The sequence below is a fragment of the Ochlerotatus camptorhynchus genome, unplaced genomic scaffold (genome assembly GCF_037179485.1).
Source record: "Ochlerotatus camptorhynchus isolate MF236.1 unplaced genomic scaffold, CSIRO-AGI_Acam_v1.1 ptg000070l, whole genome shotgun sequence".
NCBI lineage: Eukaryota > Metazoa > Arthropoda > Insecta > Diptera > Culicidae > Ochlerotatus > Ochlerotatus camptorhynchus.
Window position 1 is genome coordinate 6,943,054 of NW_027040560.1, and position 14,406 is coordinate 6,957,459.

General features: G+C 43.3%; 1 protein-coding gene across 4 annotated transcripts in view; it reads right to left on the bottom strand.

The window, feature by feature from the left end:
- The window catches only part of LOC135697404 (uncharacterized), a 159,188-nt gene that overhangs the window by 48,798 nt on the left and 95,984 nt on the right, over positions 1–14,406 (bottom strand). For all 4 annotated transcript variants that reach the window (XM_065217033.1, XM_065217034.1, XM_065217037.1 and 1 more), the window contains 3 exons: positions 10,753–11,250; positions 10,550–10,661; positions 3,256–9,621 (listed from right to left, as the gene is read on the bottom strand). In XM_065217033.1, the coding sequence (XP_065073105.1) occupies positions 3,256–9,621; positions 10,550–10,661; positions 10,753–11,250 (6,976 nt within the window). The remainder of the gene's footprint in view (positions 1–3,255; positions 9,622–10,549; positions 10,662–10,752; positions 11,251–14,406) is intronic.

Below are 14,406 nucleotides of genomic sequence, written 5' to 3' on the forward strand. Positions count from 1 at the left end.
TCTTAAGAAGGCTTCCCGAAAATTAAAAACTTTGTGAGCGGGGGAAGGATGAAAATAAATCACGCGCAATTTTGAACTTTCGAGCCGAGCTATCAGTCCTTCAACCTCACACATTGGATTGTCTAATCTAGAGTCGGTGTATAATGAGTCACGCCAAGAGTGAAGTCAAGTTTACCTATTGAACTGTCAAACCGGCTACCTATCGCGCAAAGTAAACAAACATTACGATGCTATGAAAGGTCCACGAAACACAGTAAAAAAATAATTTTTATATCACATCAAAGTGGATGCACCTCAATCGTGTCGAAAATATGGTATAATATTACTTGCAAAAAAGGACAAAATTATCATTAATACACTGCATGAACTGACATTACGCTGCTTTTACTGCATTTGTTTATTTTTGTGGCAATAAAAATTACATGATATTTTCGACATGATTGAAATGCATCCTCTGGGATGTAATATTAAAATTAATTTTTTGCAATAAAATATAAAATATAATCGAAGAAATGATCATAAACACGCAGTGAGCATTACATAGTCATGGGATACGTTTGGTAATGATCAGTAATGATAATTTATACTATTTTTTGTTATGATAATTTGACAAAATCCAAGGGGTAGTCACTCAGCACATTGTGCCGAAATTTGATTCGGCACATCTTGGGCACAATATCGTAGGCATTGGATTGTTGTAAATAAAATGGGAGCACTGCTGGACAACTGTCATTGAAGTTGTTCACAACATTACGTGTGACTGCATATTCAGGAACATCCTCTAATTGAATATACCAGGGGAATTCAGACCAGCAGTTCACTTATAGATCTAAATACGAAATGTAGGTTCTAGAGTGAGCTCAAGAGGAAGAGGCAGATAATCAGACCCCATTAGTAGCCTTAATTCAAATAATGCTGCAACTCACACAAAACAAACTACAGAAGTCTATTCATCATCCTCTCTAGACGGTCTCCAACAATGTTCCCTCACTTGTTCCGGCCGCTGATAGACCGTTGCTTTTCACATCACAAAATACTAGGTTTCTGGTCTACCTTTGAAGACATCATAATACCCTAAAACACAGGACTTTTTATCCTATGAACACAGCACAAGCGATTTGAAATCAAAACATTCCAGGTGTCATGACCGGCACAATTGGCACACCTGCGGCACACTGTCAAAAAAGATGACCCAAGATTGATACTGATTTACTACAGCCACTATTTTTTTCTCGCTAGAAGTCATTTGAAGTTGATTAGGAAGTCCTCTTTTGCGAAAACCGTGATGCGAGTTCAACTTTTTTTTTCTCTCTTGGCGTGACTCATTATACACCGACTTTAGTCTAATCATAACAAGTAAGTGTGAGTCTGACGAACGGAATACGGCACCAAAAAAGGGAGAAACAGAAAATAGCATCGCCGCTAGGAGACAGACAAAGAAAGTTGATTAAACGTTAAAAAACGCATCGCGTTCGATCAAATTGACTGACTACACGGAAAACAAAACATAGGTATTGAACATTTTTCGAGATTGCTCAAAATCTGTGATTCTCGGTAGGAAAAGTGAAAATCTGTAGTTTTGAACCTTTCGTCTGTGAATCGGTAGGTATGGCCATCCTGCTTTCAGAGAAGCTTTGAAAACCTGTATGAGGGGGCTTCAGGAAATATCGAGGGTACTCAGAGAAGTTGAGGAACCTCACAAGAGTTCAGGGTCCAGGGGCCAGTGAACCGGGAAACCGGGAACATTTTGAATCACTGTGAAAAGAGGTGCGTTTGAACCTTTTCAGAATTTTGTTTCACGTATATTTTCGGTTGCTGATCCGGTCAAAATTGCTGAAGGCTTTATTCCATTTAATCTTCCTTGCTCCATTAGCCCCTTCGTTGGTCCGCCTGTGTCTATCTCGTGCTACCGGAGCTCCTTCCAAGTGTAAAATATATATACCCAGAACCTTCTTCGTCGTGTGTGCGTTCTGTGTTTTTTTCGTTGCAAGGCCTAACCACCTACATAGCTTGGCAGGTCCGTGTCATTTATAGCTCCTAGCGAATCCCACGTGTCTATAAAATCTCAAAGTGTGTAGTGTATGTAGTATGTATCGACTGTGATATCGGGAATCACCAGAAATCGTTTGGTCATGAGAAAAGTTGGTGAAGATAAGACGTTTTGTTATTGTTGTTCTTGTGTTTTTTTTTACTCATGTCGGTAACGCTATGGGTGCGGCTGTTCGTTGGCTCAGATTGAAGCAGCACAAGAAAGAAAATAAATGAACAACCAACCGACCCTTTTTGCGATTTTCTCGGTCGGTAGTTGTTTTTAAAGCATTACTAGAGGCTTTATAACGCTGCTGTTGGAACAAATTGAGCCATCCGGCTCAAAATGTGGTGAGATCGATTTATTTAATAAAATTTAAATGAATTCCAGTATATTACATCAAATATTATAATGTTCTGGAGAAGTGTTCACGCAAAAGGGGATCAACAACCTTTGAACAATGATTTCTTTTTTAACCTTTTTAAAAATTTCCAATAAACTTAGAAATTTTCCGAAAAGTTTAATTAAAATTACCTTTAATGACGAATTTTCCGACATACATCTCAATTCCAGTTTCCATAATTTTTGTTTATTAAGTTTTATAACATACATATTAATATTGCGCACAACATAAAAACAACAACCATAACTTCTATCTACAGTCTTTTACATTAACTTCTACCGTGTCAACCTCACATCTAATTCAATTACCTAAACTTAATGGTGTCTTCTAACGCTGTAAACAAATCACCGTGCTTGGTTCACACAGGATGTAATACCGCCAATTTACGCTCGAACCCCTCCTCCCCCATCCCCCGTGCCAAATTAGGTACCACCAACATGCCTCCCTCAAGGAGACAGTCGAATTCCGCATTCCAGCCGAGCTTCACGACACTCGGTACAAATTAGTTGCTTCTCCTGGTCGTGGCACAAACTTGGCGAAACCTAATAAAGTTACAATTTAGTGAAACACCTTGCTTCACAACTACTGCTGCCACAATTGTCCACTGATTTCTCTTTCATTTGATGTGCTCGGCTCGTGAAAAAAAAGGTGCTATCACGTCAAGTCTTGTTATTACCACCTTACCAACAACAACAGTGGTCGACTCGACTCATTTACTCTCCCATGCGCCACGAGAAAATGACCTCGTTGACAATGTAACAATGATGTTATGGTAGAGAAAAGTAAAAAAAAAAGTCATAAACTAAGCTAAACTACGACTCACCGCTGAGATTGCTCTGAACTCGACGTCGTTCTCGACGTGGATACAGAGGTTGCTGCAGGCCGGGTGCCGATACAGCACGTTTCGGAGCACTCGGTGGCCTATGGTTAAAACCTGGTGCTCGGTAACGTGCGCTTTTAACGTTGTTCTGCAGAAAGTGGTAGACGCTTTGCGATTTCTGCATCACCGACGAAGTGGACGCCGAACTGGACGGAGCTGATTGCATAATTGTCTGAATGTTGGACGTTGGAAGACGTGGCAGGGAATTGGTGTTGACGGCAGTATTTGCATTTTGCAGGCTGCGGGGAAGTGTTGATCTGGAAGCCAATCGATTATCATTATGGGTAGAATCGTCAGAATCAGTATCGTCCGCAACGCTGGATCTCCTCCGTGGAGTCTTTTGGCTTTGCGAAGATCCCCATAATTTGGATGATTCGAAATCTTCTCGTTCACCACCTATACTACCGCAACTCCGAACACGGTCCAACTGCTCTCGACTGAGATTCTGGTTGTTAAATAGCAAATCTCCAGCAGATCTTCTCTTCGCAGCCAGCACCGATATGGAAGAGCTGGAGTTATCCAGAATCGATAGTTTCGATCGGGAATCTCCATTAGCCAGCAGTGCCGACTCGAAACTTCCTCTCCACGAGAATCTTTCATAATCACTGGCTTCCTTCTCTTCTCCTACCATTTCTCCACTGTTGGACGACTGATGATGTTGCGGTCGTGCATCTCCTAGCAGCAAATCGTGACTTTTACTCCTTGGAAGCATGTATCCCAGATCCTCGTTCTTTTCCATATTACTTTCCGAAGTACTGTCATCGTCTTCTGTTGTTGTTGCCGATATGTTTGGCTGCGCCTTTCGTTGATGGTATCGCATGGTGGAAGATTTCGGTGATGCACTAGTATGTGATTCTCCGCTGCTCACTTCATGCATCAGCGCTACCAGGCGGCTTCCAATATGGTGCATCACTTTAGCAATCAACGGTGGTGAACTAGTAACGCTGACGGGCTTCTCTTCGTCTTGTGCCATTTTCGAGAGTGACGCCACTAGCCGCTGATAAACGAAAGCAGTTTCCTTGTTCAATGTATGAGGTTCCTCGATCAACCCTCCATCTCCCATATCACCTTCTTCATCCTTTTCTAATGTATCAAACTTATTGATAATCTGTTGGCAGCTAGCTGAAATCTGTTGTTGAAGTACGGATTTTTGTGACACGGCTCCTTCCAGATCCGAGCTCGTATAGTCCGAAGAATCATACGAATCCGACCAGGTATCTTCACTGCTGAGATATTCGACTATCTCGCGGACCTGCTCGTCCCGTATTCCTGGAACCGTTTTCATCAGTCTGGTAAGCTCGTTTTCAAAGTACACCAGCTGAGGTGGTTTGCTGCGGCTGCGAGCTTTCGGCACGGGGGTTCCGTGCTTTGGAGTGTTCGATTCACTGACGGCCGGGGTGGAGTTTCGAGACGCTGCTCGACTGTTTGCTGATGCTACAACGAGAGTCTTGAAAAATTGTCTCATTTTCGACATCATCAGATTAGTTTCCTCATCTGAACTCCAGTTGTTAAAGCTATCCTTTCGCACTAAGTTTGTGGGTGGTGGTCCGCTTGTGGGAGCCTTATAGGAACTGTTTTCTTCTTTGAGATCAGTTTTGTTCTCCTCTTGGATTTCTTCCAGCTCTAACTTGAGTTCTGGGGATCTAATCGCCTCACCATCCTTCAGCAAATCGTCATTGCTACCAATGAAACCACTATCACGACTGTTTTGTTTCTTACTCTCCGAAAGAGGGTTGATGGGAGGAAGGTGAAGATCTGGCTGAGGAGTTTTGCGACTTTCCTCTTCAGAACCATCTTTATCCGATTTGTGCGGCAGGGACAACTGCTGCATTTCTGCGTGCTTCTTTGAGTCATCGGAGTCAGTCTTCTTAGAGAACTTCTTCTTTCGCTTTGCAGTATCGTACAAACTTTCGTTCTTATCCATTTGATTCATAGACTCATCGCAGGTATCCGTTTCGGATGAATCTGATACTTCGTGGATATCACCCTGTTGTTGTTCCACTTCGGAGTCCTTGGCAAGTAGGTTATCTAGCGATGAGCTCTGTGATCGACCAGCACCTCGAGCTCGTACGAGACGTTTTCGTCGCTGTTCAGGACTAGGATGACCTTCACTGTCGCTTCCAACACTTCCGCTGCCATCCGATTCGTTCCGCTCCGAAGTGAATCCCATGAATCCCGTTAGGAAATATTTTTCCAATCGAGACGATGCCAGATCGGCTGATTCTGTTGATGTTCCCAGAGATTCCTCGGCTGCACCAAGTGAATCGAGACCTTCACTGCATACTGAACTACTCTCCGAAATGCTGTCATCTCGGATGTTATGAATGGCTGATCCGGATGGACCATCCCCTAGTCCGTAGAAGAAATATTTCTCCAGCTCGGATGCTGACATTCGATATCTCTGTTTCGATCCCGAAGTGCGATTTGATTCCGCCTCACTGTCTTCGCAGCTTTCCTCCACGATGGTATGCAGTGTAAAATCGATTGCAGCCCTATGATAACCACGCAGTTCTTCTTCCCGATCAACACCGAGCGAAATTTCTTCACCAGAATCGTCCATATCCGACTCGGTTGCTGTAGTCGTCGCGAATTCTTCTTCATCTTGGCTCACTTCTTCCACCCACGAATCATCATCTGCTAATCCATCTTCCAGGCAGACTACCGCCGATAGAGTATCCGCACCTGTCACTACCGTTACGTCTTCATTCTTATTACTGTTATTCAAACTACCACTACTGTTACTGTTGCGACTACTTCTTCCACTACCACATTCGGCCACCGCACTTTGACTACTTTTGACCATTGATCCACTTTCACTGACTGCGGCCGTATCTGAAACATTGCACTCGCTAAGGCTTTCATCTACATCACTATTGCTTGGTTGAACACTGACACATACGCTCCCGATACTATCCGACACTACACTAGTTATTGCACTTTCGTTCGTTGTGATTTTCACAGGTCGCCTGTTGGTTTGTGGTGACGACTGTTCCAATGAGAAATTAAAATATCCCGCTAGACCACGATCGAGCGAACGATCGGGTTCGTCGTCTAGTGGCCCGACGTCATCACCGTAGTCGTCCTCCTCTTCTTCCCGCATTGCTCTCGAAATCCAGTTGGTGTGTTTTACCGTGACCGATGACGAAGTGGGCGGATGCTGATCATCATCATCACTGCTACTCACGATACGGGTCGTGTGACTAGTGACGATGCTCACGTGAGATTGCTGTTCAACATTCCCGGACGTCAGTGACGAAGGTGACGGCGACTCGGCTGCCATTGAAATCGTACCGTTGCCTGGGCCAATCAAAATTAAACTCTTGTATCGATTGTTGGCAGCATTGATCGCTGCTACATGAGAGTTATTTACATCCGTGTTGGACGATCGTTCGTTTACAACTGAAGCTAGATTCGTGTTTACGGTACGATCGTGAATGGGTGGTATTGTTGGTAATGGTGGCGGTGTTTCTTCTGCTTGCGCTATGCTTTGCCATGGCTCACCTTTACACTGATCGGTGTGTTTGTTTTCATTTGTACCACCTTCGCTACATGGCGCTGGTAAGCTGGTGGTCGTGTTTATGGCTATTGTATGTTCGATTTCATTGTGTTCGTTTCGTTCTGAGGTGGTTACCTGTTCAGGCGGTTCTATGTTTTCGTCCGCGCATAGGCTGTCTCGCTCTATGTTTGGATCACTCATACAATCGGAGCTTTCGATACATGTCGGCGTGGAAGCTTTTTCCACTACCTTCTCCACCCATTCTTTATGATGGTTTACAGTGAGAGTACTGGTTGCACTGTTTTCGGGAATTTCTTTTGTACTTAAACCACCTAGGTCTTCTTTTTCGATCATTCTCACTGGTTCTAGCTGGCCTTCAGCTGAAATCCGTTCCTTGAAATCTTCACTTTCACTTCGGCTCTCATCGTCCGAGGTAACTAAGCGGATGCGTTTCAACACTATTCCACTGTCCTGTGCAATGGCGCTAGCAGATTTTGCATCTTGTACCAAGCAGTTGGACGAAGTTCCACTGGAGATGTCAGAATCACTTGACTCAATATCGGAACCTGTGTTCACAATCAACACCTGGCAGAACTTTTTCGACTTGGGTCTTCGATCGGCAATAGTCCCCGTATCGTCTGTATCCGTACCCTCCGAAGAACTGTATGACGTTGAAGAGTCTGTGTTTTCAGCACTTTCTAGTAGACCTTTCACTTTCAAAAGTATTGGCTCACTGTTGACTTCGTAGTTACGTTGCACCGAGCGTGGCATTGATCGATTATCGATCGTGTCCTGACCATCTGTACTGCTGGCCACGGACGATTGTGAAGAACTGAATCGACTTTCGGACAACAGGTAGCCCTTTAATTCGTCGTCCTCAGCCAGTGGTGGCGGCGATGGTGAATTGGCGTCTTTAGCCTTCCCCAGTGTTATCATGCTGCCGTTATCTAACGATTGATAAGTACTACTATCGTCACCCATTAATCCGTCCCCAGTATTTTGCCGCTGTATGCCACTCGAATTTTCCGCATAATTTTCCCGTTTTCCACTAGCAACAGCAATGCACTCGTCGGTCACTTCGCATATCGTTTCATTGCGTGAACGTACACTATTAGCAACAACATCGGAGACGACAGTATCATTGTACGTATTACACAGTGCTATTACATTACCGCTGTCGTCGTCTGACTGGTTCACTAGTTCTTCTTCGTTTTCCCCATGTTGTTGTTTTTCTTTTTCGCGCTGTGGTACAGTTATTACCGATTCACTCACACCACGCTGTCTCGGTACAGGTTTTTGCACTTGCACGTTCACAAGTGGTTGTTCATTTTTAATGGCTTCGTGACTGCTGCTGCGACGGTGGTGCACTATAGGGTTTCTTTTGTTAATTTTAGGCTTTTCACATAATTTCTCGTCGCCATTAATACTATTGTTGCTTTTACTTCCACTGCTGGTGACGTTCTGGAATGGTTCTATTACGCCCGAGGTTAGCGAATTTTTATGATCGCTGTTAATTTGGCGAAGGTTTGTCGTAGTCGTCACTTTATCTTCTCTTCCTTGTGCAGCCGTGGCAAGATCGGTGCCAGATAATGATGCTGGAGCGACGTGGTCCAGACTAGCGTTGACAGCAACGGTCAGTTTGGTACTAGCCAATGGATCAGCTTCACTCGGGCTCACGCTATGTCTGCTAGGGGAATCGTTGTTGCGAAACAACTTTTCGTTATGAGGAGCATCAGCAGTAGCTACAGCAACAGCACTAGCACAACTACTCGTCTCACTGATGGCATTATTACTATTTCCATTACCGCGTATCTTTTCTTCTGCATTAATGCTTTCGTAGGTTTCATTTGGTTGATGAGCCAGCCCAGTGCGGCTTACCGATGATTCTCTCGGTTCAGAATTCTTTCGGTCCATTTCCTGACGATCGACAGTAATATTAGGTTTCTTCATTCCTTTTTGTTTATTATGCTGCTGACAGCAGCATGATGGCGAATGCAGGCAGGTCCCGTTATTAGGCTTAAATTCGAAAAGGGCTCCTTCACCACCGGTACAATGCCTCCACAGTTGCCTGATGAGTTCGTGCTGGCTTTGTTCCTTCAGAATCGTATCCAGCTGTTCGGGAACTTGTTTCTGGGACCAACTGTGGAACGTGGACATCGGGACAGGAATGGGCACAGGAACCGGAATCGGTACATAGTGAGTTTTGAATCCACAGTCACACTTGCATGCATCAGGTTTGAATTTTTCCAGATTGCGATAATCTTCAAAGTTTTCCAAAAATCCTTCGCTTCTGGTAGGCGAAGAGGAAGACTCGGTGTGGGTTAAAAATTCATCATCCGTTCCAGTGTCGTAGGCCGTTGGGTAGAGAGATCCGCTCATTCGCCTTCTTCGGTACAGCATCGGGGAGGTAAGAGGAGACGTTTGCAAAATTGATCTCTTCCGGGGAGTATTCCTATGTGGCTGAGTATTGCTGCTGGTGATGTCGTACAGCAACGTTTTGGTGGTCGTACTTATTCCCGGTTCGAAATAATCCCAGTCGCAATCGTCCAGCGCAATGCTGTGTCGGGTGTAAACGGAAGAGGTGGTAGAGCTGCTGTCATATTCCTCTTCCTTGCTGGACGAATCCGAGCTGATAAATACCAACCGGTAGTCATCGCAATCGGTGAATGGCAGTTTAGCCAGGTTGCTATCTGGTTCCGAAGATGATGAGCCTGCGGTTGGATCGTCGTATGGAAACTGCCTTCTCGTCGGTCCGGGGCTGCTCTGATACAGCAATGGCAGGGGATGATGACGTGGGTTGAAGCAATAGTCACCTGAATAATACATTTTGTGATTAGAGACTGGCTTCTTCACTTCTAGTTCTTGGTTAGTCCTGTTAGTAGCAATACCTTCTAAGCAATAATTACGCAGAACGGAGTTAGTAGTTGCCGACCCTACGACCAGAAACGCACTACTGATTTAGTTAGATGCAAGCAAACCTGTTTGTAGGTTTCAGTTTCAGTTCGATATGGAGAGTGAAATTCTTGCAAGGCACCCACGCGAGCTCGGGTTTGCAGATATTGGCTGGTTTTATTCAACCAAATGAGCGCTTGTGGAAAGGGTTGTATTCTATTTTTTTTTATTGTTGTTATTATTGGTACCAATACAAGATTGTTTTATTAATACGTAAAGAAAAATAATCGTTATTATGTGCGTTAGTATTTAAATTTTGGTTAAAATGCCCGGAAATTCTGCATACACCACTGTTCACGTCTTGATACTCCCCCAGCATGCTACCTTCAAACAGTGAGTGTTTCGCCTACCAAAATCCGTGGGCTTCATGCGTATTTCATTCTTTACCTTAACTACGCCAGACTATAACCGAATCTACTTTTATATCTCTCAACCAACTGACACACGGTGCAAAAATACAATCCAGCTACGTGCAGAAATTGATATGTGTGTTATTTAGGAGCACCTCACATATGTGACAGCACATCATAATCCAATCGTAATCCAGAGCAAAGCAGCAAAAGTTGATGATGATGATGGCAATAGCAGTGACAATGTCACGATATCTTACGTCTTGATTAGCACCTTGATTGTACGCCGTTTCGTTAGTATGACAGAACGAAAAGAGGTATGGTCGTACACGCACCCACACACCCTATGTAGTTTAGTAGCGCCCCACAAAACGACATTTTTTTCTACCATGCACATCAACCGCAACCCTCTACTGCCACCCACACATAAATCGCTTACCTTCATCTTTGGTACGTTTCTCCTCGCGCCGCTGTAGGACCACCTTCTTGAAAAGGACGGCAGCCGCTTCGACGGCATGCTGGATCTCCTGTTCACCGAGATGCGTTTTATGCTATTGCATCAAACGAAAATGAAAAGAAAATAAACGGAAATTTACATTTCAAGATTCAATCATTCAGCCAGCTCACATCACATCATCCTACCTTCTTATCAATTAAATTGATCTGCTCGTCGCTGCTGTTGTCGTCACTGTTCTTGTCACCGCAAAAGATGCCATCGTCCAACGATTTGGATTTATCTTCCTCTGCTTCCGCGTAGCCGTACTTTTCTTCCATCAGCTTCGATGCTACGATATCCAAACTCTTAGAATCATGCTTCTGTAGCCGTTGGTTTTGGAGTATCTGCTGGAAGGCGGAGATCTTACGGGGACCAGCACGTGTTATTGTCCCCGTAGTTCCGCCACCAATGGTCGCCGTTGCCATTGGAGTTCCACTCGTGTTTGGCATTCCCCCCGGTTGTTGCTGCATCTGTTGTAGAGACATTGTTGCTATTTCGGAATCACACGCTTGGTCCATGGACCGGAACCCTTTACGGCGCGGCGAGGGTAGCTTGATTGATTTCTGGGCACGTTCCAGGATTTCGGCGAGCGGTCGCGGCGATGGGATTTTGGAGATTTCCGTTTTACGTGCATTCGGCATTTGCTGGAATGGAAATGGGTTTGGGTTGGTTGTTACTTTTCTATTGAAAGGGATTTTACAGATGCAGAGGTTTTACGTTCCGGGATTTAGAGTATTGAATTTGAATGAATGCAAATTTGTGGAATGTCGGGACGGAACATTTATTTCGCAACGAAATATCTTCTTCTTTGATTTTTTTTTACATTTCTACTGGGACTTTGCGCCAGCCCTGAACTTAGTGTTCTTTGAGCACTTCCACAGTGATTAATTTAGAGTTTTCTTTGCCAGTACAATTTTTACATTAGTATGATTGTGTGTGTTTTTCAAACCAGAAAATCCCTAGACTGGATCGAAAATCGAAGCGGTGCACCACCAGAAAAAAAAAATCAATCGGTATTCATTAAAATGACTGATTGAGAAATTCTCAAATTTGACTGTTGGAAAGAATCAGTTCTAAACAGAAATATAATCTGAACATTACTGATATTGTAAGAATCCATGTGAGTAAACTTGTATTGTTTTTCACGCAATGTACCAACCCGCATGAAATGGTAATAACAAAGATGGATGTTTTCGTACTATATTTGTAATATTTCATGAAATCTTGATGAACATTTCAAAAGGTCCTATCTGATTTGATCGTTTATCTTCATAAACTATCTCTTTCGTTAATAACTCAGTTGCAAAAACAATCACTGTTTAATTCGACGTTCTGAGTGCTAAATAAGGACTTCCTTTATCAAACTGTGTGACCGAATATATCACGAAATTGTTTGGATAGCCGATGAAGAGAATCCATCAAAGCAGATTGGACCTTGTGAAAAATTCATCTAGAAATATCTCACAACTTTACACGATCACTGTATGCATACTTGTATGATATATTTAACGCTCCATGTACGTGTACAAATTAAACATAAATTTATACAATTTTTCGTAATTTGTATCCTCCGCTGAAATAGAAATAAACACTTTGGCTATTTCGTCCTAACTTGAACATAAAGTCTTTTCTCTCCATCTATAGTGAAACCATGCTGACAGTAGTGGGTTCGATTACTACTCCGGTTTTCTCGATTTACGGGTGTTATTTTAAAACGAAATTTGAAAGATCTAGGTAACTCTGAAGAGAATACAAAGGAATTCTAAGGAGAGCTCCATGAGCATTTAAAAAAATAATAATTAGGTAATCGAATTCTGAGGATGGTGGGCGTTGGCCAAATTTGGATTTTTCAGATGTAATCCTAAATAGGACCTAGATTATTTAATACTCTAGTAACCTCAAGTCCGTGCTCTGTCACAATGTTTCATTGTGATTAATCAACACTCAAAGGGGTAAAATATCAAATTTGGGGTGAATTTGAAAGAAAGGGAACTTGGAGTGTAGAGCGCACTGCCCACTGGACGATTCTGAAGCCTGGCCAAGTGAGTGGGGTATGGGTTTATTTGATTGAACGTCATTTCCAATGTATATATTGATACATTCAAACCATTGGCATTTGAGATAAGACAGAGATAGGATGCGGAGGGCCCGCTTAGGGGAAGCGTAACCCATGTTATGGTTTCCATTTATTAAATAGTTCAGATAGGCTGGAAATGACATGTTCATAGTGAGAAAATGTACCATATGGGGCCCGTTCACTGATCAAAATCAGATTCACATCGTCAGACCCTGCCCAAGAATAAGGGGATTGACGATGACTTGTCAAGTTTTATTATGAATTTACGTTTTGCATTTAATACTCTAGTAAATCTCGCGTCCGTGCTCATTCACAACAGTGTGAGGTGTCAATACTCACTGGGTCATATGTCTTAGACCAGTTCCAGATTAGTTTGCTATTAATATCTTCTGCATCGCAGTTCGCGATAGATTACTAAATATGGGTTCTCTTTTCCGACCATAATAGTGTGAGGGAAGGGGGTGAGTTCTGGATCAACAATGGAGGGGGGCCCATCGGCGTTTGTGGGCAGACCGTCCAAGGCCCATTCCTCACGGATCGGGGGCTACTCACGCAGGCCAACACCATCTTCGTGTAGGTGGAAGTTTCCCCTATCCGATGATGGTGTTGGTTTGCGTGGGTGGCCTTCGCTTTGTGAGTGGGGGGCTTTGGAGCGGTTTGTTTACGAGTGCTGATGGGCCCTTTTCTATTGTTGATCCAGAGTTAAACGTTGCGATATGAGAGCGAATAGAGGCAAATAAATAGGGAAGACAACACCATGACCCAAATAAGTAACCAATGCATGCGGCTCACACTTAACTTGTTCTATTTCTTTCTTTCTTCCTATCATGTACTAATATTAACTGCCTGAGGACAAATGGGAACACGACCAGAAGATCAATAGGAGAAAAATAAAATTCGAACAAGAAAAGAAGAATTAAACTTGCATCGGCAAGAGGAAGCAGACAGAAAGGATCATGCCGGTTGGAGACAGCCAATGTATACTGGACGAAACTTGTATCTAGGAAAAGTCGTATGTGCAGGAAACCGTAAGTAGGATAAGAATCGTAAAAGGTGTGTGCTTGCTTGATAAGATCCTAACTTTACATTAAATACACGGTAGGAATCGAATATCCATTTATGATTAAGGTTTTGCCCATTTTTCAGTGGGAGTGGCAATACTCATTGATGAGTGATTTATCGTACCCATTTATTAGTAACTGTTAGCAGCTAATGATTAATTGATTTACCTATTTTAGAATTACCTATACTTCACATCAGAACCTCATTTCCTTCAATTACTACTCCGTCGCAGCACACACCTTATATGGATCGCTAACCTTTATTTAGTTTCAGCATTTTCGACATTATAATCAAAAGGTGAGTTTTAAAAGTATAATTACCATGCATTTAGATAAATTAATGTACCAGAACCTGGACGGACACGAGCCTACCCAGGGGAGGACCCGGATACGACCACCCATGTGTGTCTAGAGTATCGCACGAGCTGACGAGTGCAACGGGAAGGACAGTAGGTGTATAGACTAGGGGGTTGGTCCCTAGATAAGCCTTCTTAGCGGAAGGCACAGCCTATGCACTGAACAATTACAATTACAATTACAATTAGGTAATCGAATTCTGAGGATTACTCCACAAGAACTCCGAAGAGAGGGAAGAGGTCATGTGTAGTGGTTAGCATCCATGCCTCTAACGCTGCAGGTCAAGAGTACAAATCTCATCCCCG